The sequence below is a fragment of the Neophocaena asiaeorientalis genome, unplaced genomic scaffold (assembly GCF_003031525.2).
Source record: "Neophocaena asiaeorientalis asiaeorientalis breed wild unplaced genomic scaffold, Neophocaena_asiaeorientalis_V1.1 scaffold131, whole genome shotgun sequence".
Classification (NCBI taxonomy): Eukaryota; Metazoa; Chordata; class Mammalia; order Artiodactyla; family Phocoenidae; genus Neophocaena; species Neophocaena asiaeorientalis.
In genome coordinates, this window is record NW_020173201.1 from 1,478,140 (window position 1) to 1,500,967 (window position 22,828).

General features: G+C 35.1%; 1 protein-coding gene across 1 annotated transcript in view; it reads left to right on the top strand.

Annotated features, from left to right (window-relative positions):
* ATAD1 (ATPase family AAA domain containing 1) overlaps positions 1 to 22,828 on the top strand; it is a 54,912-nt gene that overhangs the window by 16,711 nt on the left and 15,373 nt on the right. The window contains exons 5-6 of the mRNA XM_024744798.1: positions 3,534 to 3,734; positions 10,298 to 10,404. Of these exons, the coding sequence (XP_024600566.1) occupies positions 3,534 to 3,734; positions 10,298 to 10,404 (308 nt within the window). The remainder of the gene's footprint in view (positions 1 to 3,533; positions 3,735 to 10,297; positions 10,405 to 22,828) is intronic.

Genomic DNA, 22,828 nt, shown 5'->3' on the forward strand with positions numbered 1-22,828 from the left:
AATTAGCATAGCAGATACCAAATTATGAGGGAGTACTTTAACAGCCTTATGTAAATCTGCTTTTTATTTAAAAGCATTATCTAAAACTGAAGGTGGTTCCTATGTGTATTTAAATTTTTTTTTAAGTTACATGAGTATTTCCTTATTATGTGATCTAAAAGTTTTACTATTTGAGCTTTTTCAGCTTTGCATTTTTGGAAAATTTTTTTACCAAGAACAAAAGTTTGAAAAATCATTGATTTACTTTTTGACCCCCAACATAAATTGGATATTGGTGTACAGAAGCAGAGTATACAATCAGTTGCGTACCATACTTGTTCCATTTGGGAACTGGAAATAGGTTACGTAGCTTAGACTCATTGCTTTATTGCCAATTTTATGTTTTCCTTAGTTCATTGCTGTCTAAGCTGAAATTGATCACTGCCTCACAGACTATAGAAAGTTAATTTGAGAATGATTTGTTATGTCATGAATGTGTGACACATGATAATCATACTTAGTAACGTATAAAGATATGGTGTCACTTATTGGTTACAAGAACATGCCATAAAATACTGATGGTTGCATTAAAAAATGTAACCCTTTCTTCCCCCAAAACACTTAAAAATTTACAATAGTTAAAATTCCATTTGAGGGACTTCCCTGGTGGTCCAGTGGTTAAGACCCCATGCTCCCAATGCAGGGGGCCTGGGTTCGAACTTTGATCAGGGAACTAGATCCCGCCTGCCACAACTAAGAGCCCCGGCACAGCCAAATAAATATTAAAAAAAAAAAAAAAATTAAAAAAAAATCCATTTGAATGCTGTATGGTCCTTCTATAAAATCTGAATTCAGTAATCATTATTTTGGCACATAACTTTTATGCTTGTGAATGTCATCATACTCCATGTTTTGATGCATTCTTTAAAATGTAGATAAGAAATATATGTTTTGAAAGATGGACTTTCTGAGGTCATAAAGGCCTATAACTTCCCCCCCTCCCCCCAGTACTCTGTATTTAAGTAGTTTTACAGATATTTATTTTTCCACCATTTGGACAAATTTTTTATTAAACCTTGAAAGTAAATAAACTAGTCCGAAAAAGGAAGAAAGAAAAGTTGGTCACTAATAAGATATAATATATTTTTCACTAATGAAGATTATCTCAAATTTGGATTTGTTTGTCCCAATACTTCTTTTCTTCCTCATCCTAAATCTTTATTTACATGCAGTACTTAGGAAGTGAAGCCTTTGTCCAAAACATCCGTCTTAAAGAGGGGTTTGAATTTTTAAGTCTCTACAAAGCACAAAATAATAAACACATTTTTAATTCTGTTGAAAATGGTTGTAAAAGTATCAGACTAAGTTCTAAAAACTAGTTAAAATGTTATAAAACTAATAATTAAAGCTAAATGCCTCACATTCATTTGCAGAACCACTCGTTTATCTTCATAAATATTAACATGGTGGACTCCACTTCAACAAAGGATATAGAAAACGTGCCATTTTCAAATAATATTATTGCTGTACTTACTGATAAAGTATCAGATGGGACAACATGAATCTTAGTGAAGCTTAAGATACATACAGAAATGGGGATTAAACAGTTGAATAAATAATTTTAAAGCTAACATTCATGTAATTACCACCCAGGTCAAGAAGTGAGCATTGATTGTTCCTCATGTGAACCTTATCTGTCACAGCTCCATCCTCCAGAAGATTATGAAATCCAAAAGTTTTCATTGCATGTTAAATTTTTAGACATTAGTAAATAACTGCTCAATTAATAATACTAATTATAATCCCTGAAATAATTAGAAAAACTTAATCATACTAGGAGGTACCAAAACTAAACTATTAGGAATAAAATATTCAAACTGATAAATGAATACTTTGAAACAAATCTGACAGTCTGAGAGTATTCCATGTGTTTATGAAGTGATGGTGTAGCTGCAAAGTCAACAAAATATGAAGACTTTTGCATCATTAGTTCTAAAAACCTGAGATTCAAGTAATACATATTAAAAGTTTGCTAGTAGACCTGCATTCCATATTAAATTATATGATCAAAATAATAAATGTAATAATTCCATATGTTATCCCATATGTTTTCAGCTTCACTTGAATTCGATGGCATTAGACTATATTCTGTATTGTTCACATGAGCCATCTAAAAGTGTCAGTAGAAGGTTCAAATTTAACTGACTTAACTGAACTTTTAGTACCTAAATGAACGTAATTAAAAAATGCAAGGACTCCTTGACAAAATTAACATATACTGGCAGTGCTTATGGATTTAAAATTTTAAATCAGCTTTAGAAGGGTTTAATTTAAAATGATTAAACATGAGTTAGTTGAATCTTAAAGAATTATTAAGACCACTAGAAATATCTATGTGTGCTTGAGGAGGAGTTTGAACATTATTTTGAAATGTTTGGCACGAAAAAAATTTGAGCTATAGAACCAAGCTCAAGTTTCTCATTTTTTAAAAAATGTAAGTTTGGCGGGGGGAGGTTTATATAAAGTACTTACTTTTCTTCCCTCATATTTTGTTTTTTATTTTTATTACACAATAGGAATATTTTGTATAACTCCAGATTCTCTCCATTTTACCCCAGCATGCTGCCTAAATTGTATTTATTTATTTGGTCATGGTGTGTGGGATCTTAACTCCCCAACCAGGGATGGAACCCAGGCCCCAGCAGTAAAGCACTGAGTTCTAACCACTGGACCGCCAGGGAATTCCCAATATTGTCATTCTTTAAGTGCTATTACATGAGAAAAGTCGAGAAGCTCTAGATTAAGGAAATATTTAAAGAAGTTTTCAGATGATGATTTTTGTCAGCCCTGTCTGTAAATGATCTGTAGTCAGGGCCATAATTTTAGTATTATATTAACTTAGAAAATGCTTCCTCATTTTAGATGAAAAACAGTTGGTGATGATTCCCCAAATTTCTCAAGACCTCAGTCTGTTTAGATCTTTTATATATTAAAAGACTTACCTTAAATTGCATTTAGCAGCAAATTGCTGTCAGTGGAGACTCTAGGTTAATAATATAGTTTTATTCCTAGGAAATTAAAACAGGAGTGACTGGTGATTTCTTTTTAAGAAAAGATCATTATCTTAAGTCTCTTAGCAATAGCAAAACAGTGTTTTCTACAGTCTATTTTGAAGTTGTTCATTTTCTCTGGGCTGTTGTCATTGTGCTATAGGGCTCTTAGCTCGTGAAGGGGAAGGGTATTAGACGATTTTATTTGTCAACCATTGATCAAGAGGTGTGAGTTTGGATGTCAAGATGATTGTCTTTAATATTAAAGACAATTTCATGAAGGGAGGAAGCGCAAGGGTGCTATAATCCCAAATACATGTCATCACTAACACAAACAGAATATAACACCTTCCTTTCTACTATAAGAAAAGATTAATAAAAATGGAAGTGAATATTGTGAAAAAGTTTCATGTGGACAGAATTAATATTATGTTGATTTTCCCATAAAGTAGCAAATATCTCTTTCTCTTAAAGGAAATAATAAAATAACATGTTAATTTTCAGGTGTACTTCTCTATGGGCCTCCAGGCTGTGGTAAAACGTTGATTGCCAAGGCTACAGCCAAAGAAGCAGGTTGTCGATTTATTAACCTTCAGCCTTCAACACTGACAGATAAGTGGTATGGAGAATCTCAGAAACTGGCAGCTGCTGTTTTCTCCCTTGCCATAAAGCTACAGCCTTCCATCATCTTTATAGACGAAATAGGTATGCTATGTTTTTAAACAGTATGCAGTGGGCTTTCGTGTACATGTTTCCTCATGCATATGTTTGTCCAGGGTAGATACCTAGAAGTTGAACCGTTAGGTTGTGTGATGTGTCCATCTTCAACCTCACTAGGATTACCAGTTCTTCAAAGTGATTATACCCGTTTACACTCTCACCAGTATACAGTTTGTTTCCCTACATACTCCCCCAAAACTTATCTTTTCAGGCACTATCATTAATTTTTGTCAACTTAAAGAGCAAAAATTATGTCATCATTGTTTTGTGTTTCCCTGCTTACTAGTAAATTTGTGCATCTTTTAACATGTTGACTAGCCATTTAGGTTTCCTTGCTTGTAAATTGCCGGTTTTTCTTTGGGGTTATTTGCAGTTTTCTTAGTAATTCTTTGATGATGTTTTATTATGATTGCAAATATTTTCTAGACTGGCTTATCTTTTCACTTTATGATAGTTTCTTTTATGGAGATTTAGATTTAAATGTAGTTACATTTATCAGTTTTTTTCCTTTATGGCTTATACTTCTTGTGTCTGGTTTACAAATCCCTTCACTACCTCCATAAATACTCTCCTTTTTAAAATATATAAGGTGAAGTAGGAATCTAGTTTAATTCCTTGCCATATGGACAGTCAGCTTATAAATAGATCATCTTTCTCTGTATGTCATGACTTTTATATTAGTGGGCTTTTTCTCTATTTTATGGATCATCTATATTTTTATTATAATTTATATATTATAATAAAGCTACAGTAATTAAAACTATAGCTTTGAATAAATTTACTATTATAATTATATGTAATATGATAAGCTATATAGAAATATATATAAAGATAGGTATAGATACAAAGTATTTTGGTTAACTTGTTTGCCTTGTGTATCTTTCTCATCAATTTATTCCATTTATTTTGGATTTTTGCTTTGACTTTTGCACAAAGGAGCATATAGCTGGATTTTTAAAACTTTTAATCTAAGGCTCTTTAACCAGGAACTGTGGTCGGTTTGCTTTCATTTTGATAGCTGATACATTTAGATTTATTTCTACCACATAACTGTGTGCTTTTTATGGACATTTACCAATCTAGTGGACTTTTGCACTTTTTTAATTCCCTTTTCCCTCACACAGGTTTAGAAGTTATGTACAGTTGACCCTTGAACAACAGGTTTGAATGGGTCCACTTATACGTGGATTTTTCTCAATAGTAAAAACTCTTTTATCACCACATGAACTGCAGCTACGGAGGAACCGTGTATATAGAGGGCCAACTGTAAATTATATGTGGATTTTGCACTATGGAAAGTCTCAGCGCCCATAACTCGTACCTTCTTCAAGGGTCAACTGTATTCTTTTTCTTTTAGCATACATTTAGCACAGCTACTTGTCTTAAAAGTCTAGGCTAATTATTTCTCGCATCTTCCCCAATAATTACAGGGACCTTAGAACTCTTGGATACTAATCATTCCTCTCATCTCTTATATGTTTTTGTTGACAGTTTCTCTTGTTTTTTACTTTTCCATATTGTTATTTTTATACTGGCAGTGCTTGTTTAGAGATCCACTTTGCCAGTTATTTTGCTCACTATTACTTCTTGCACCTGCCTTTTCTGGATTTAATTTCCTTCTTACTGAAGTCTGTCAAAATTCTTTCAGCAATGATTGTGAGTACAGTGAGTTGTCTTTGTGTGAAAATGTGTTGACTCTGTTTTTATTGTTAAATGATACAGAATTATTTTCTTTCAGCATTTTAAAGCCAAAAGTTTGTTGTCTACCAGTCTTTCTTGTCGCTTTTGAGAATTCTGCTTATAGCCTAATATTTCTTTGTAATTAATCTATCTTTTCTCTCTAGTTGCTATTGAATATTGCAAGACTTGTTTTATTATATATATTTTTTCTTCAACTCTCTACTTAATTTTGAGTCATTTCCATAGTTGTAACATCTAGTTCTCTACCATATTTCGTCAGTTCTAAAACATACAGTTTTATTTTAGTTTTTTACATTTTAACATCCCTGAAATTAGGATAGCATGTTATAATTTAATTGGCAGTAGTTAAAAATTTTTGTCGATACATAAAATAATGGTGAAACTCAAAAGTCAGTCAGTCGTTGAGTAAGTAATAAAAAGCGATTCTTTGCTTGGCTGTGTTCAATCTTGCAACAATTGGGTTTGTATTCTGCCAATCATATTTGAATTTTAGAAGTTCTGTTTGTTTATTTTTCAGATTTATCTATTTTCACTATAACTTGCTCTTCTGTTAAAATTTCAATCTCTTTTATGTCTTCAAAATTTTAAACTTCTTTTTTTTGTGGTACGAGGGCCTCTCACTGTTGTGGCCTCTCCCGTTGCGGAGCACAGGTTCCGGACCTGCAGGCTCAGCGGCCATGGCTCACGGGCCTAGCCGCTCCGTGGCATGTGGGATCTTCCCGGACCAGGGCACGAACCCGTGTCCCCTGCATTGGCAGGTGGATTCTCAACCACTGCTCCACCAGGAAGCCCACATACTATTTTTATATAGTTCTTTGGATTGTTCTGTTTGAAATTTTACTTCTTTATATTGTTAATTCTCTTTCATAGTGATTTGTTTCCGTGTGTCATTTCTAACTCTAGATTGCTTAGGACTTGCTTTTATATGAGAATTCTGTGTTGCCTAAAATAATCCAGAGTAGTTTTTCTGTCTTCCACTTAGAGGCTTTAGGCTCTAATTTCTCGATGTTCCTAAACTGAATGACAGTTTGAATTTAGACTCCAGGCCTGAGAGAGAGCCCCTGTGATCTTGGTTTTTAATTTTTCAGGGGGGACATATTTCCCTCCAGAGCCCAGGCCAAGACAGACAAGCGTCCTTAACTCCCTGTAGTGGTGAGCGGAAATTTTTTTCTTGTCTATACTTTCTGTGAGTGTACATCCTTTTGGGCATCTCGGCTTCAGCATGGATATTAACACCAAAGCAGAACCTCCTGATGCTACCCGTGCATACCTTTTGTGTACACAAACACACACACAAACAGTGGCATAATCATCTCAAAATCTCACCATTCTTTTTTTCAGTTCTCTCTTTTCCTGATCTCCAGGATTTTTTTTCTTTCCTTCTTGCAATCTCAGATATTCTGTAACCTTTTTTTTAAATTACTAAACTATTTTTTAGAACAGTTTTAAGTTTACAGAAGACTTGAGCAGAAAGTACAGAGTTCCCATATCCCCCAACACACACACAGTTTCCCTATTATCAATACTTTGTGTTAATGTGATATATTTGTTATAATTAATGAACCATTATTGGTATGTTATTAATAACTAAAGTCCATAGTTTATATTAAGGTTCATTCTGTGTTGTACAGTTCTGTGGTCTTTGACAAATGCATAGTATCATGTATATACCCTTACAATATCAGGCAGCATAGTTTCACCACCCTAAAAATCCCCTGTGCTCTACCTGTTCATCCCTCTCAAACTCCTCCCTCCCAAACTCCTAGCTGCACTGTCTCTATTGTTTTGCCTTTTACAGAATATCATACAGTTGGAATCAGGTAACATGTAGCTTTCTCAGACTGGCTTCTTTCACTTAGCAATATGCATTTGTTTCCTCCATTATCTTTTTATGGCTTGGTAGCTCATTTCTTTATATTGCTGAATCATATTCCATTGTATGGTTGTACCACAGTTTGTTTATCCATTCATCTATTAAAGGACCTCTTGGTTGCTTCCAGTTTTGTGCAATTATGAGTAAAGCTGCTAACAACAGAGATATGCAGGATTTTGTGTGGACTTAAGTTTCTAACTCAGCTGGGTAAATACCTAGGAGCTCAATTGCTGGATTGTATGGTAAATCTGTGTTTAACTTTGTAAGAAACTACCAAATGTATTTCAGAGTGGCTATTTGCACTTAAAAGTTCCACCAGCAGTTCTACCATTTTGCAGTTCTACCAGCAGTAAATGAGAGGTCCTGTTTCTCCACTCCTCTCCAGCACTTGGTATTACCAATTTTTTGGATTTTAGCTATCCTAATAAGTGTGTAGTGGTGTCTCGTTTTAATTTGCACTTCCCCAGTGACGTATATTGTTGAGCATCTTTTTTTTCATATGCTTATTTGCCATCTGTATATCTTCTTTGGTGGGGTCTCTGTTCATATCTTTGGCTCATTTTTTTTTTTTTGAAGGTGGATTTTTTTTTTAATTAATTTATTTTTGGCTGTGTTGGGTCTTCGTTTCTGTGCGAGGGCTTTCTCTAATTGCAGTGAGTGGGGGCCACTCTGCATCGTGGTGTGCGGGCCTCTCACTGTCATGGCCTCTCTTGTTGTGGAGCACAGGCTCCAGATGCTCAGGCTCAGTAGTTGTGGCTCACGGGCCTAGTTGCTCTGCGGCATCTTCCCAGACCAGGGCTCGAACCCGTGTCCCCTGCATTGGCAGGCAGATTCTCAACCACTGTGCCACCAGGGAAGCCCTTTTGCTCATTTTTTAACTGGGTTGTTTTCTTGTTGAATTTTAAGAGTTCTTTGTATATTTTGGATACAAGTCCTTTATCAGATATGTTTTTATACAATAAATATTTTTTTGCAGTCTGTGGCTTATCTTTTCTCTTAATAATGTCTTCCACAGGGCAGGAATTTTATTTTTAATAAACTCCGACTTACACATTTTTTTCTTGGATGGATTGTGCTTTTGGTGTTGTATGTAAAAGTTCATCACCAAACCCAGGGTTCCCTAAATTTTCTCCTGTATTATCTTCATAAGTTTTATAGCTTTTTGTTTTACATTTAGGTCTGTGTTCTGTTTTGAGTTTTGTGAAATGTATAAGGTCTGTGTCGAAGTCTGTTTTTTTGCATATGGATGTCCGATTGTTCTAGCACTATTTATCAGATATGCATTAACTTTAAAAAAAATCTTATTCAGTCTTTTTGTCAGTGTTTACATACATGTCTTTTTCCACTGTCTTCAGCATTCTGAGCTTTTATATTCAGTGTGTCTCGTCTAAGCAGTACACAGTTGGGTTTTGTGTTTTTTTAATCTAGTCTAATATCTTAAACAGGTAATTGCATACTCTAGACCATTTACATTTAATGTAACTACTGATATAGTTAGGTTATTTATACTTTGATCCAGCATTTTAAGTTTTTCATATTATTTTAAGCAGCCATCTTGCCAGACCACTTCTTAGAAATGAAGATAATTTAAGAATAATTAATAGCAGAATTATGGTAGTTAAGTAGGCAGCTAAATTTACACAATTTATCTTTAAAAAATAAGCAATTTTAAAATGACTAGATTTTATACATCCAGAATAAATGGGTACATTTATTGTACATGGTACAACACATGGTACAATACATGGTACAACAATGGTACGTATTGTACACGATTAGAACTGTAAAAGAAAATACAGGATATGTGTTTGCCATCACAAAACTATCATGTCACAGTAATGTGTTTTTGCTGTAATTACTTTGTAAAAAAATTTTTTGTTTTTTAAAGCTTGGACCCAGCACATTAAAAAGCATTTTCATGTCACTTGCATGTATGATTGACAGACTTCAAGTTTTAGTTTTAATGTTGAAATGTGAAAGTTATTGAGAAATGCCAGTGATTTGAAGGGATACAAGACAAAACGTTTGAAACAGGATTGTACTGGAAAATATAGGATTTGTTTTTATTGTCCTTTTTTCATTTTTAGGATATACCACCTTTCAGTCCTTTCGTTCTAGACGGAAAATATTTTCCCCCTTCTAAAAGTATTTCATGTTCATTATAGATAATTTGGAAGACAGAAAAGAATTCAAGAGAAAATTAAAATTGTCCATCAGTATCACTGAGAGATAACCAAAGTTATTAGCATTTTGGTGTATTTCATTAAAGGTTTTTTTACCCTGTATAACGTATATGTATATACGTTAAAAGTATTTCATGTTCATTATAAAAGTATTTCATGTTCATTATAGATAATTTGGAAGACAGAAAAGAATTCAAGAGAAAATTAAAATTGTCCATCAGTATCACTGAGAGATAACCAAAGTTATTAGCATTTTGGTGTATTTCATTAAAGGTTTTTTTACCCTGTATAACGTATATGTATATGCATGCCAGCATGTATGTTTTAAACCATTTCCTGTCCTATATTTTCCCACTTAACAGTGTTTTGAGATTTTCCGGTATCATTTTTATTTATTACCAGGAAAAATGTATGAGGAAAAAGGATGTGATCCCATAATTAAGAACACATAGGATGCAGAGAACCTGGAAAGTTAGGACCAAAGCACACAGACTTTTGCTCTCAGACACTACATGATCCTTTTTTAGCCTCTCAGCACTAGATCCTTTACTTCTTTTATATATGTTGGTATGAATGTATTTTTAGGAAAGAAATGAGGATTGTGAATTGATTGTTTTAATTTGCTGGATAATTTGTCAAAGTAGTTATATCAGAATAATGTATGAAAAGGCATATTTGAACCCTTTTCTTTGTAATCTTTCATAAAATTTTCAGCTTTTAATTAACGATTTGAAATTATGTAAAGAGTAATTTATTACTGATTTGTAAGGTTAAGGATTTTTTTCTTCTAGACTCCTTTCTACGAAACCGTTCAAGTTCTGACCATGAAGCTACAGCCATGATGAAAGCTCAGTTTATGAGTCTCTGGGATGGATTGGATACTGATCACAGCTGCCAGGTATTTGAAAGTAATCTGCTTTAATTTGTGTTATTCTTGGTGGTGGTGTTAATAGAAAATTTGGCTGCTTGTTAAGCTTATTTACAGAATTATTTTTCATAGCTTATACTTACCAATAACTGATGAGAATCTGAAAGAATATGGTTTGTGTATATCTTCATCCATTTTGAGGGCTTTGTAATTAATAAAACGTTAAAAAGATTTCCCAAATGCTCAAAACAAATACAAGAATAAGAGAGAAAACTAGGATATTAGAACCATCTATGTCAAGGAAAAGGAAGTGACAAATGGCTATGAGTATTCTGTACATTTTGTTTGACTCTTATCATAAATCCTTATAGTCTTTACTCTCAGTTCTTATGTCACTTTTAAAAAATATATATATAATCGTGTGTATATGTTAATCCCAAACTCCTCATTTATCCCTCTCTCCCACCTTTCCCCTTTGGTAACCATAAGTTTGTTTTCTATGTCTGTGAGTCTGTTTCTGTTTTGTAAGTTCATTTGTATCATTTTTTTAGATTCCACATATAAGTGATATCATGTGATATTTGTCATTCTCTGTCTGAATTACTTCACTTAATATGATAACCTCTAGGACCATCCATATTGCTGCAAATGGCATTATTTTATTCCTTTTTGTGTCTGAATAATATTCCACTGTATATATGTACCACATCTTCTTTGTCCATTCATGTGTCAGGGGGCATTTAGGTTGCTTCCATGTCTTGGCTGTTGTAAATTGTCCTGCTGTGACCTTTGGGGTGAATATATCTTTTCGAATTATGGTTTTCTCCAGATACATGCCCAGGAGTGGGATTGCTGGATCCTATGGTACCTCTATTTTTAGTTTTTAAAGGAACCTCCATACTGTTCTCCATAGTGGCTGTACCAATTTACATTCCCACCAACAGTGTAGGAAGATTCCCTTTTCTCCAAACCCTCTCCAGCATTTATTTTTTGTACACTTTTTAATGATGGCCATTCTGACTGGTGTAAAGTGATACCTCATTGTAGTTTAAATTTGCATTTTTCTAATAATTAGCGATCTTGAGCATCTTTTCATGAGCTTTTTGACCATCTATATGTCTTCTTTGAAGAAATGTCTATTTAGGTCTTATGCCCATTTTTTGATTGGGTTGTGTGTTTTTTTGATGTTGAGCTGCATGAGCTGTTTGTAATATTTTGGAAATTAATAATTAGATCCCATGTGTTTATTTTTGTTTTTATTTTCATTACTCTAGGAGGTAGATCCAAAAAGATCTTGCATAATTTATATCAAAGAGTTTACCTCTAAGAATTTTATAGTATATGGTCTTATATCTGGGTCTTTAAGCCTTTTTTTTTTAAATTAATTTTTACTGGAGTATAGTTGCTTTACAGTGTTGTGTTAGTTTCTACTGTACAGCAAAATGAATCAGCTATACATATACATATATCCTCTCTTTTTTAGATTTCCTTCTCATTTAGGTCACCACAGTGCATTAAGTAGAGTTCTCTGTTCTATACAGTATGTTCTCATTAGTTGTCTATTTAATACGTAGTATCATAGTGTATAGTGTCAATCCCAATCTCCCAATTCCTCCCATCCCCCCTTTCCCCATTGATATCCAAACATTTGTTCTCTACGTCTGTGTCTCTATTTCTGCTATGCATATGAGATCATCTATACCATTTTTCTAGATTCCACATATATGCGTTAATATATGATATTTGTTTTTCTCTTTCTGACTTACTTCACTCTGTATGACACTCTCTGGGTCCATCCATGTCTCTACAAATGACTCAATTTCTTTCCTTTTCATGGCTGAGTAATATTCCATTGTATATATGTACCACATCTTCTTTATCCATTCCTCTGTTGATGGACATGTAGGTTGCTTCCATGTCCTGGCTATTGTAAATAGTGCTGCTGTGAACATTGGGGTGCATGTGTCTTTTTGAATTATGGTTTTCTCTGGGTATATGCTCAGTAGTGGGATGGCTGGGTCATATGGTAGTTCTATTTTTAGTTTTTTAAGAAACCTCCATACTGTTTTCCATGGTGGCTGTATCAGTTTACATTCCCACCAACAATGCGTGAGGATTCCCTTTTCTCCACACCCTCTCCAACATTTATGGTTTGTAGATTTTTTGATGATGGCCATTCTGACCAGTGTGAGGTGATACCTCATTGTAGTTTTGCATTTCTCTGATAATTAGTGATGTTGAACATCTTTTCATGTGTTTTTTGGTCATCCATGTGTCTTCTTCAGAGAAATGTCTATTTAGGTCTTCCACCCAATCTTTTGATGGGTTGTTTGTTTTTTTGATATTGAGCTGCATGAGCTGTTTGTATATTTTGGAGATTAATCCTTTGTCATTTGCTTCATTTGCAAATATTTTCTCCCATTCTGAGTGTTGTCTTTTTGTCTCATTTATGGTTTCCTTTGCTGTGAAAAGCTTTTAAGTTTCATTAGGTCCCATTTATTTTTGTTTTTATTTCCATTTCTCTAGGAGGTGGGTCAAAAAGGATCTTGCTGTGATTTATGTCATAGAGTGTTTTTCCTATGTTTTCCTCTAAGAGTTTTATAGTGTCTGGCCTTACATTTAGGTCTTTAATCCCTTTTGAGTTTATTTTTGTGTATGGTGTTAGGGAGTGTTCTAATTTCATTCTTTTACATGTAGCTGTCCAGTTTTCCCAGCACCACTTACTGAAGAGACTTTTTCTCCATTGTATATTCTTGCCTCCTTTATCAAAAATAAGGTGACCATATGTGTGTGGGTTTATCTCTGGACTTTCTGTCCTGTTCCATTGATCTATATTTCTGTTTTTGTGCCAGTACCATACTGTCTTGATTACTGTAGCTTTGTAGTATAGTCTGAAGTCTGGGCGCCTGATTCTTCCAGGTCCGTTTTTCTTTCTCAAATTGCTTTGGCTATTTGGGGTCTTTTGTGTTTCCATACAAATTGTGAAATTTTTTCTTCTGGTTCTGTGAAAAATGCCATTGGTAGTTTGATAGGGATTACATTGAATCTGTAGATAGATTTGGGTAGTATAGTCATTTTCACAATATCGATTCTTCCAATCCAAGAACATGGTACATCTCTCCATCTGTTTGTATCATCTTTAATTTCTTTCATCAGTGTCATAGTTTTCTGCATACAGGTCTTTTGTCTCCTTAGGTAGGTTTATTCCTAGGTATTTTATTCTTTTTGTTGCAGTGATAAGTGGTAGTGTTTCCTTAATTTCTCTTTCAGGTTTTTCATCATTAGTGTATAGAAATGCAAGAGATTTCTGTACATTAATTTTGTATCCTGCTACTCCACCAGATTCATTGATTAGCTCTAGTAGTTTTCTGGTAGCATCTTTAGGATTCTCTATGTATAGTATCATGTCATCTTCAAACAGTGACAGCTTTACTTCTTTTCCGATTTGGATTCCTTTTATTTCTTTTTCTTCTCTGATTGCTGTGACTAAGACTTCCAAACTATGTTGAGTAATAGTAGTGAGAGTGGGCAGTCTTGTCTTGTTCCTGATCTTAGAGGAAATGGTTTCAGTTTTTCACCACTGAGAATGATGTTGGCTGTGAGTGTGTCATATATGGCCTTTATTATGTTGAGGTAGTTTCCCTCTATGCCTACTTTCTGGAGACTTTATTATAAATGGGTGTTGAATTTTATCAAAAGCTTTTTCTGCATCTGCTGAGATGATCATGTGGTTTTTATCCTTCACTTTGTTAATATGGTGTATCACATTGACTGATTTGCATATATTGAAGAATCCTTGTATTCATGGGATAAACCTCACTTAATCATGGTGTATGATCCTTTTAATATGCTTTTGGATTCTGTTTGCTAGTATTTTGTTGAGGATTTTTGCATCAGAGATATTTGCCTGTAGTTTTCTTTTTTTGTGACATCTTTGTCTGGTTTTGGTATCAGGGTGATGGTGGCCTCGTAGAATGAGTTTCAGAGTGTTCCTCCCTCTGCTATATTTTGGAAGAGTTTGAGAAGGATAGGTGGGCTGTTGTTTGTTAGAAGATTTTTAATCACAGTTTCAATTTCAGTGCTTGTGATTGGTCTCTTTATATTTTCTATTTCTTCCTGGTTCATTCTCGGAAGGTTGTGCTTTTTGAGAATTTGTCCATTTCTTCCAGGTTGTCCATTTTATTGGCCTACAGTTGCTTGTAGTAATCTCTCATGATCCTTTGTGTTTCTGCAGTGTCAGTTGTTACTTCTCCTTTTTCATTTCTACTTCTGTTGATTTGAGTCTTCTTCCTTTTTTTCTTGATGAGTCTGGCTAATGGTTTATCATTTATCTTCTCAAAGAACCAGCTTTTAATTTTATTGATCTTTGCTATGTTTCCTTCATTTCATTTTCATTTATTTCTGATCTGATTTCTTTCCTTCTGCTTACTTTGGGGGTATTTTTGTTCTTTCTGTAATTGCTTTAGGTGTAAGGTTAGATTGTTTATGAGATTTTTCTTGTTTCTTGAGGTATGATTGTATTGCTATAAACTTCCCTCTTAGAACTGCTTTTCCTGCATCCCATAGGTTTTGGGTCTTCGTGTTTTCATTGTCATTTGTTTCTAGGTATTTTTTGATTTCCTCTCTGATTTCTTCAGTGATTCCTTGGTTATTTAGTAGCATGTTGTTTAGCCTCCATGTGTTTGTATTTTTTACAGTTTTTTTTCCCTGTAATTGAAATCTAGTCTCACAGCGTTGTGGTCAGAAAAGATACTTGATATGATTTCACTTTTCTTAAATTTACCAAGGCTTGGTTTGTGACCCAAGATATGGTCTATCCTTGAGAATGTTCCATGAGCACTTGAGAAGAAAGTGTATTCTGTTGTTTCTGGATGGAATGTCCTATAAATAAATATCAATTAAGTCCATCTTGTTTAATGTGTCATTTAAAGCTTGTGCTTCCTTATTTAGTTTCATTTTAGGATGATCTGTCCATTGGTAAAGTGGCATGTTAAAAGTCCCCGACTATTATTGTATTACTGTCACTCTCTCCTTTCATGGCTTTTAACATTTGCCGTATATATTGAGGTTCTCCTATGTTGGTTGCATATATATTTACCATTATTATATCTTTTTCTTGGATTGATCCCTTGATCATTATGCAGTGTCCTTCCTTGTCTCTTGTAACAGTCTTTATTTTAAAGTCTGTTTTGTCTGATATGAGTATCACTACTCCAGCTTTCTTTTTTCTCTTTTTTTTTTTTTTGCGGTACGTGGCCCTCTCACTGTTGTGGCCTCTCCCGTTGCAGAGCACAGGCTCCGGACGCGCAGGCTCAGCGGCCATGGCTCACGGGCCTAGCCGCTCCGTGGCATGTGGGATCCTCCCAGACCGGGGCATGAACCTGTGTCCCCTGCGTCGGCAGGCAGACTCTCAACCACTGCTCCACCAGGGAAGCCCTCCAGCTTTCTTTTGATTTCAATTTGCATGGAATATCTTTTTCTATTCTCTCACTTTCAGTCTGTATGTGTCCCTCAATCTGAAGTGGGTCTCTTGTAGACAGTATGTATGTGGGTCTTTGTTTTGTATCCGTTCAGCCAGCCTGTGTCTTTTGGTTGGAGCATTTAATACGTTTTCATTTAAGGTAATTATTGATATGAATGTTCTTGTTGCCATGGGGTTAATTGTTTTGGATTTGTTTTTGCAGTTTTCTTTTCCTCTTTTGTTCTCTTGTGATTTGATGACTATGTTTAGTGTTGTGTTTGGATTCCTTTTTCTTTTTTTGTATGTATATCTATTGTTGGTTTTTGGTTTGCAGTTACCATGAGGTTTTGATATACCGGTCTGATATACCAGTCTGTGTGTGTGTGTGTGTGTGTATATATATATATATATATATATATATATGATTGTTTTAAGTTGCTGGTCTCAAGTTCAAATGCATTTACAGTATCGTGCTTTTGTACTCGCCTCACAGTTGCTGGTTTTGATATATCCGCATGTGGATGACTTTCTACCTTTACTGTATGTTTGCCTTTACCAGTGAGCTTCCATTCATAATTTTCTTGTTTCCAGTTGTGGCCTTTAGCATTTGTTGTAAAGCTGGTTTGGTGATGCTGAATTCTCTTAGCTTTTGAGTGTCCATAAAGCTTTTGATTTTTCTATCAAATCGAATGAGAGTCTTGCTGGGTAGAGTATTCTTGGTTGTAGGTTTTTTCCTTTCATCACTTTAAATATATCACGCCACTCCACTCCATTCTGGCCTACAGAGTTTTTGCTGAAAAATCAGCTCATTACCTTATGGGGATTCCCTTGTATGTTATTTGTTTTTTCCTGTTGTTGTTTTTAATATTTTCTCTGTCTTTAATTTTTTCAACTTTATTACTATGTGTCTTGTCATGTTCCTCCTTGGGTTTATTCTTCATGGGACTCTCTGCGCTTCCTGGACTTGAGTGACTGTTTCCTGTCCCACGTTAGGGAATTTTTCAGCTATGATCTATTCAAATATTATCTCAGGCCCTTTCTCTCTTTCCTCCTTCTGGGACCCCTGTAATGTGAATGTTAGTGTGTTTAATGTTGTTCCATTGGTCTCTTAAGCTGTCTTCCTTTCTTTTCATTCTTTTTCCCTTATTGTGTTCCACAGCAGTGATTTCCACCATTCTGTCTTCCAGGTCAGTTATCTGTTCTTCTGCCTCAGTTATTTTGCTGTTGATTCTTTCTAGTGTATTTTTCATTTCGGTTATTGTATTCTTCAACTCTGTTTCTTTGTTCTTTATATCTTCTAGCTCTTTGTTAAACATTTCTTGTATCTTTTCAGTCTGTGCCTCCATTCTTTTCCCGAGATCATGGATCATCTTTACTATCATTACTCTGAATTCTTTTTCGGGTAGATTGCCTATCTCCACTTCACTTAGTTGTTCTTCTGGGGTTTTATCTTGTTCCTTCATCTGGAACATATTTCTCTGCCGTCTCATTTTGTCTTAACTTTCTGTGTTTGTGGTCTCCATTCCGCAGGCTGCAGTGTTGTAGTTCCTCTTGCTTCTGGTGTCTGTCCCCTGGTGGATGAGGCTGGTCTAGAGACTTGTGCAGGCTTCCTGGTGGGAGGGACTTGTGCCTGCCCACTGGAGATTGGAGCTGGGTCATGTCCCTCTGGTGGGCAGGGCTGTGTCACGGGGTGCATTTAGAGGTGGCTGTGGTCTCAGGAAGACTTTAGGCAGCCTGTCTGCTGATGGGTGGGGCTGTGCTCCAGCCCTGTTGGTTGTTTGGCCTGAGGCGTTCCAGCACTGGATCCTACAGTGGGGCCTCATCTTGATGTCAAAATGGCAGACTTCTGGAGAGCTCATGCCAATGAATACTCCCTAGTACCTCTGCCACCAGTGTCCTTGTCCCCACAGTGAGCCACAGCCGCCACCCTGCCTCCCCAGGAGACCCTCCAAGACCAGCACGTAGGTCTTCTCCAGGCTCCTATGAAGTCACTGCTTTTTCGCTGGGTCCTGGTACACACAGGACCTTGAGTGTGCCCTCCATGCATGGAGTTCCTGTAATCAAGCCCCACTGGCCTTCAAAGCCAAATGCTCTGGGGGCTCCTGCTGATGCCAGACCCCCAGTCTGGGCAGCCTGATGTGGGACTCAGAACTCTCACTCCTGTGGGAGAACTTCTGCAACATAATTACTTTCTAGTTTGTGGGTCACCACCCAGCAGGTATGGGATTTGATTATATATTATACGATTGCACCCCTCCTATGCTCTCTTTGTGACTTCTTCTTTGTCTTTGGATGTAGAATATCTTCTTTGGTTGGTTCAAGTCTTTTTTGTTGATGGTTGTTCAGCAGTTAGCTGTGATTTTGGTGTTTTCATGAGAGAAGGCGAGTGCAAGTTCTTTTACTCTGACATCTTGTTTCCAACCCAGGTCCATCCTTTCTTAGTTAAAGTGGGGCTGCATGTTTTTCCTTGCAAGCTCTCAGATGTTCTAAACTGTAATTTCCTTTTCTGTAAGGTTCTAAGGAATGATTAAAAGAAGCTAGAAAAAGAATCAACTGTGTATTTTAGTTTTGTCAGTGCCACACAACTTGACAGTACATTGTCACACATCAGGGAAGTAAGGCGGTTAAATACATTTCCCTTGCTTGCTAATTTCTGACTAATGTAGCAAAAGGATGCTTCCAGTTGGTACAGGCCTCTCCGTACTTTGAGTAGTCAAACTTATTTACATATATATATTTTTTAAATTTAACTTAATTTTATACTTTCATTTTCATTAGTTGCTGATACTTAACCACTTCCTGTCACGTGCACCTTTCCAATTTTATACATGACAGTCTTCTGTCCTAGGCTTTGTCTCTTCCCGCTGAAAGGCTGTGAAAACCAAAATTAAGGTCCCTTGGTATTCCCCCAGAGAGAAAGCCAGCTATATTGTTCAATTTACATCTTTGAGTTCCCATTTTCACCTAGTTCTTCACCTCTGAATATTCCATACTTTCTTGCCAGATCAATAATGTATTTTAAAAGAAAATTAAAAAAAATTTTCTGGCATGTTTGGTTTTCTGCCATATATTGCTGGAAATGGAACTTCTAGAGCCATTTTTCTATTTGGGTCCCCCCCCGCCCTTCCATGAATCACCTATTTTATATCTCATGTATATAAAAACTTTTCTCATGGAAAAGTTTTGGGAAGGTTAATAATGTTCTTTCATTGTTTTAACTTCAGTAGGTATTTTCTATTTTGTAATCTGTTTTTGCCCCTTTTAAGAAAACATAGAGGGACTTCCCTGGTGACGCAGTGGTTAAGTATCTGCCTGCCAATGCAGGGTACACAGGTTTGAGCCCTGGTCCAGAAAGATCCCACGTGTCACAGAGCAACTAGGTCCATGCGCCACAACTACTGAGCCTGCGCACCTAGAGTCCATGCTCTCCAACAAGAGAAGCCAACGCAATGAGAAGCCTGCGCACCTCAATGAAGACCCAAGCGCAGCCAAAAAAAAAAATTCAACCATTATTTCTTCAAATATTTTTTCTTTTCCATTTTCCTTGTGATTTTATCAAAAGCCATTTGGACATACCTTATTTATAGTCCATGTTTTTTAACGTCTCTCATATTTTCTATCTCTTTGTGCTATATTCTGGGTAATTTCTTTACCTCTTCCAATTAGATAATTCTGGCTTCATTTGGATCCCTTCAGCTATGTAGCATTTTCATTGAGCTTAGTTCAGTTATTATATTCTTCAGCTCTAGAAATTCTTTATCAGGTCTGCCAGATCAGTTTTGATGGTCTCTTGCCAGTTGGATTAGTAAAGCAGAGCCCTGGCATCAGTTAGCTTTGTAACTTTGGCAAAATTATATAATCACCCTGTGTCTGAATAGAGGGGGTAATATCTATAAAAAGGGAAGAATTGTATCCACCTCAGAATTGTTGTAGGATTTTAAGGATTTAATCTGAGTAAAGTGCCTGTAACAGTATCTGGTATATATTTGCTACATAAGTATTTGCTATGTGATTTTTTTTTAAATTTCTTGTTTATTCCTTTAAATGTATTAACACTAATTTTATAGTCCATCTTCAGTAATTCTAGCATATAAATATTTGTACATCTTGTTCTATCATTTGAGTTTAAGATGGTTATTTCCTTGTGTATTTTGTGATTTCATGGGAAAAATCATACTTGGTAGAACTTTGTGTATTTTTGGAATCTGCATTGACGGTTTGCTGTTCTAAGAGGATTTTGTACTTGTCTCTGCTGTGTTCTTTTCCAAAGACAGGTAAATTCAGGTTCAAGATCCATGTTAGCTGGCCATGAACCGTGAAATCTCAGAGATTTAGTGTGTGTGTTTATATATCTTTCCAAGAACCAAGGCTTGACTCTGCCAAATAGGTTTTCTAATATTTCACCACTTTTCTCAGGCCATAGTACGTCATGAGTCCCAACTTTATGTAGGTTGGTCTCTCATCACGCACGCCACTTTTTAAAATCTGTACGTGTCCATATGGTATGTGGTCAACTTCTACCCTTGCTTATCTCCATCATGTATAGGCTTTGTTTTTGGATTCAGCTTAATTCCTTTACTTTTTTGTGGATTTATTAATTTGAGTTTTAAAAAATATTTTATTATTTTTACATGTTTTGTAGCCAGAGGGTTTAAGGATCTCCTTTGTCTGCCACATTACCATAAATCAAAAGTGCTGAGACACCTGATTCTCAAGAAGAAAATTAAGTCCCATGTCCTACATCACCGTTACGAAAGTATAATTTCATTTTGAGGGAAAATTGCCTTTAGTGTTTGTTCGATGATTAGAGAAGAAAGCACAACATAGATAAATTCTGGTGAATTACTAGAAACAATTTATATTAATCATTGGTTCTGAGAAATCTATTCAATGAGTTTAGTTTGCAGGTTTCCAAAAACTAATTATCCTCCTAAGCAATAGTATTTAAAGTATGCAGAGAATTGAATAGTTAGCCCATGTAAGAGAGAAATATTGATAGTTACTATTATATCTTATCAGAGTATTGTTTTAAAACCAAGGAAATAATGATAATAATATTATAAAATAATTTGGGTGAAATATACTCCTGAGCCACTTCTTCCAGAGCCCCACAGTGTGGTTCTGATACAGCAAATTAAAATTGAAATTTTAGAACCGTTATTCTTTATTATAGTAATAGTATTTACTGTTCTATTATGACATACTTTTGAGGAAGAAAATAAAGATGTTGCTTTTAACTTTTTTGTGTGTTGAGGGGGTTAAAATGGCTGTTACTAATTTGAATAATAGTTTTAGACATCTTCTTTTATAGGAACAGGTTAGCTTTCCTCTAAAATTGTCTATTCTGTGACTATGGATGGAGCCCAGTACCCCAGCCTACTTTCTTTGTTTCCTTGCAACAGAGGAAACAAAAATAGTTGAATGGCCCAATTAAACGTGTCACTACTGCTGGAAATCCAAGTTAGTCGATGATATATTCTTCATCTTGAGAGACATGAGACGTAAAAGCTAACATTATTTTTAGGGTATTCACTGACATAGTTCAGCTTTTGAGGCATATATTTAGATCTGATTGTTTTAAATGTGAAATGGTAAAAAATTTATCTTAATATTTTGTTTTAAAGATTTTTAGAAGTCTTACCTAATACCTAAAAGGTACATTAATTTTGCTGCATAAATACTAAAAAATTACTGTTGCTTCCCATTTTTAATTTTAGCTTATTTGCAGTAAATAGAGTTAATATATGTGTAAAGGTTATCTTTTTTGCCCCTTAAAGTCACTCCTTAAAATTTACTTCTTTAAGTGATGTCAGTCACTCTTGCTTTGCTTTTTCATCGTGAATATCTGTTATCACCCCAGATAAATTCATTAGGCCATGTTGTGCTAGATTTATCTGGATCCCTTGATCCTAAGTTTTAGTGTTTCATGTTTCATAATGGATTTTTGTTTTGTTTCAGGCTGTTTACCTAGAATGTTTCTCACAGTACAGCCCCTTTTTCAGTTTTTTTCAGGTGCTGACTCAACCACAGTGCTTTTTGTGATTCTCTGCAACATAATATGATCAGTCTTCAACAAGCTTGCATATCACTTTGAACTCTCTTTTAATATCTAATGAATACTCTATCTCAAAATATACTATATTCATCCTTTATCTTATACAGTTAATTCATTTGATCACTTTTAAAGACTTTGTTTTACATTAGGTAGAAATTTTCCTTATTAATTCTATAGAGTTGTAGAAAGTCAGTAAAGAAAAACAGGTAAGAGCATTAATATTTTGACTTCAGGATCACTTGACCCAAATACAAAATTGCATTATATTATGGAACTATTTCTCAAATTTGTATGTATATTTTTTCCCTCTAGGTGGCAACCTCTCACAGTTAATTGAAAGTAATTTGGCAGTTGAGTAATGTTAAATGTAAGGAGTAGAAGTAGAATATAAGGAACTTCCCTGGCAGTCCAGTGGTTAAGATGCTGCACTCCCAATGCAGGGGGCACGGGTTCGATCCCTGGTCTGGGAACTAAGATCCCACATGCTGCACAGCATAGCCTAAAAAAAAAAAAAGTAGAATATGAGAGTTAGTGTATTTTTCAACATGTTGTTCTGGAGTTAGATTTCAGATTATTTCAGAAATCTAAGACCTCTTAGGCTGAAATAAAAGTTTTCCTTAGAATACCAATAAATTTCATTTTGGATAACAGATGTGTGCTTATATATTATACAGAAATATCAATAATAATGGTAATATTGAAGCTGTTCAGAAATTAAATAGTTTTGTATATCTTTGTCTTTATTCGTGTTGATTTTTCGTCTCTACGTTCTTTATAAATAAGTGGCATAGACCCAGAGACTGGCGGGGCCGCCAGCAATTTTTTTTCTTTTTTTTTTTTTAACATTCTACCCAGCATTTTGATGTTTGCTTTTATTCTGTTGCCCTTGTTTAAAATTGGATTGCTTGAGGTTTTATTAGCGCTGAAAAGATGTCACC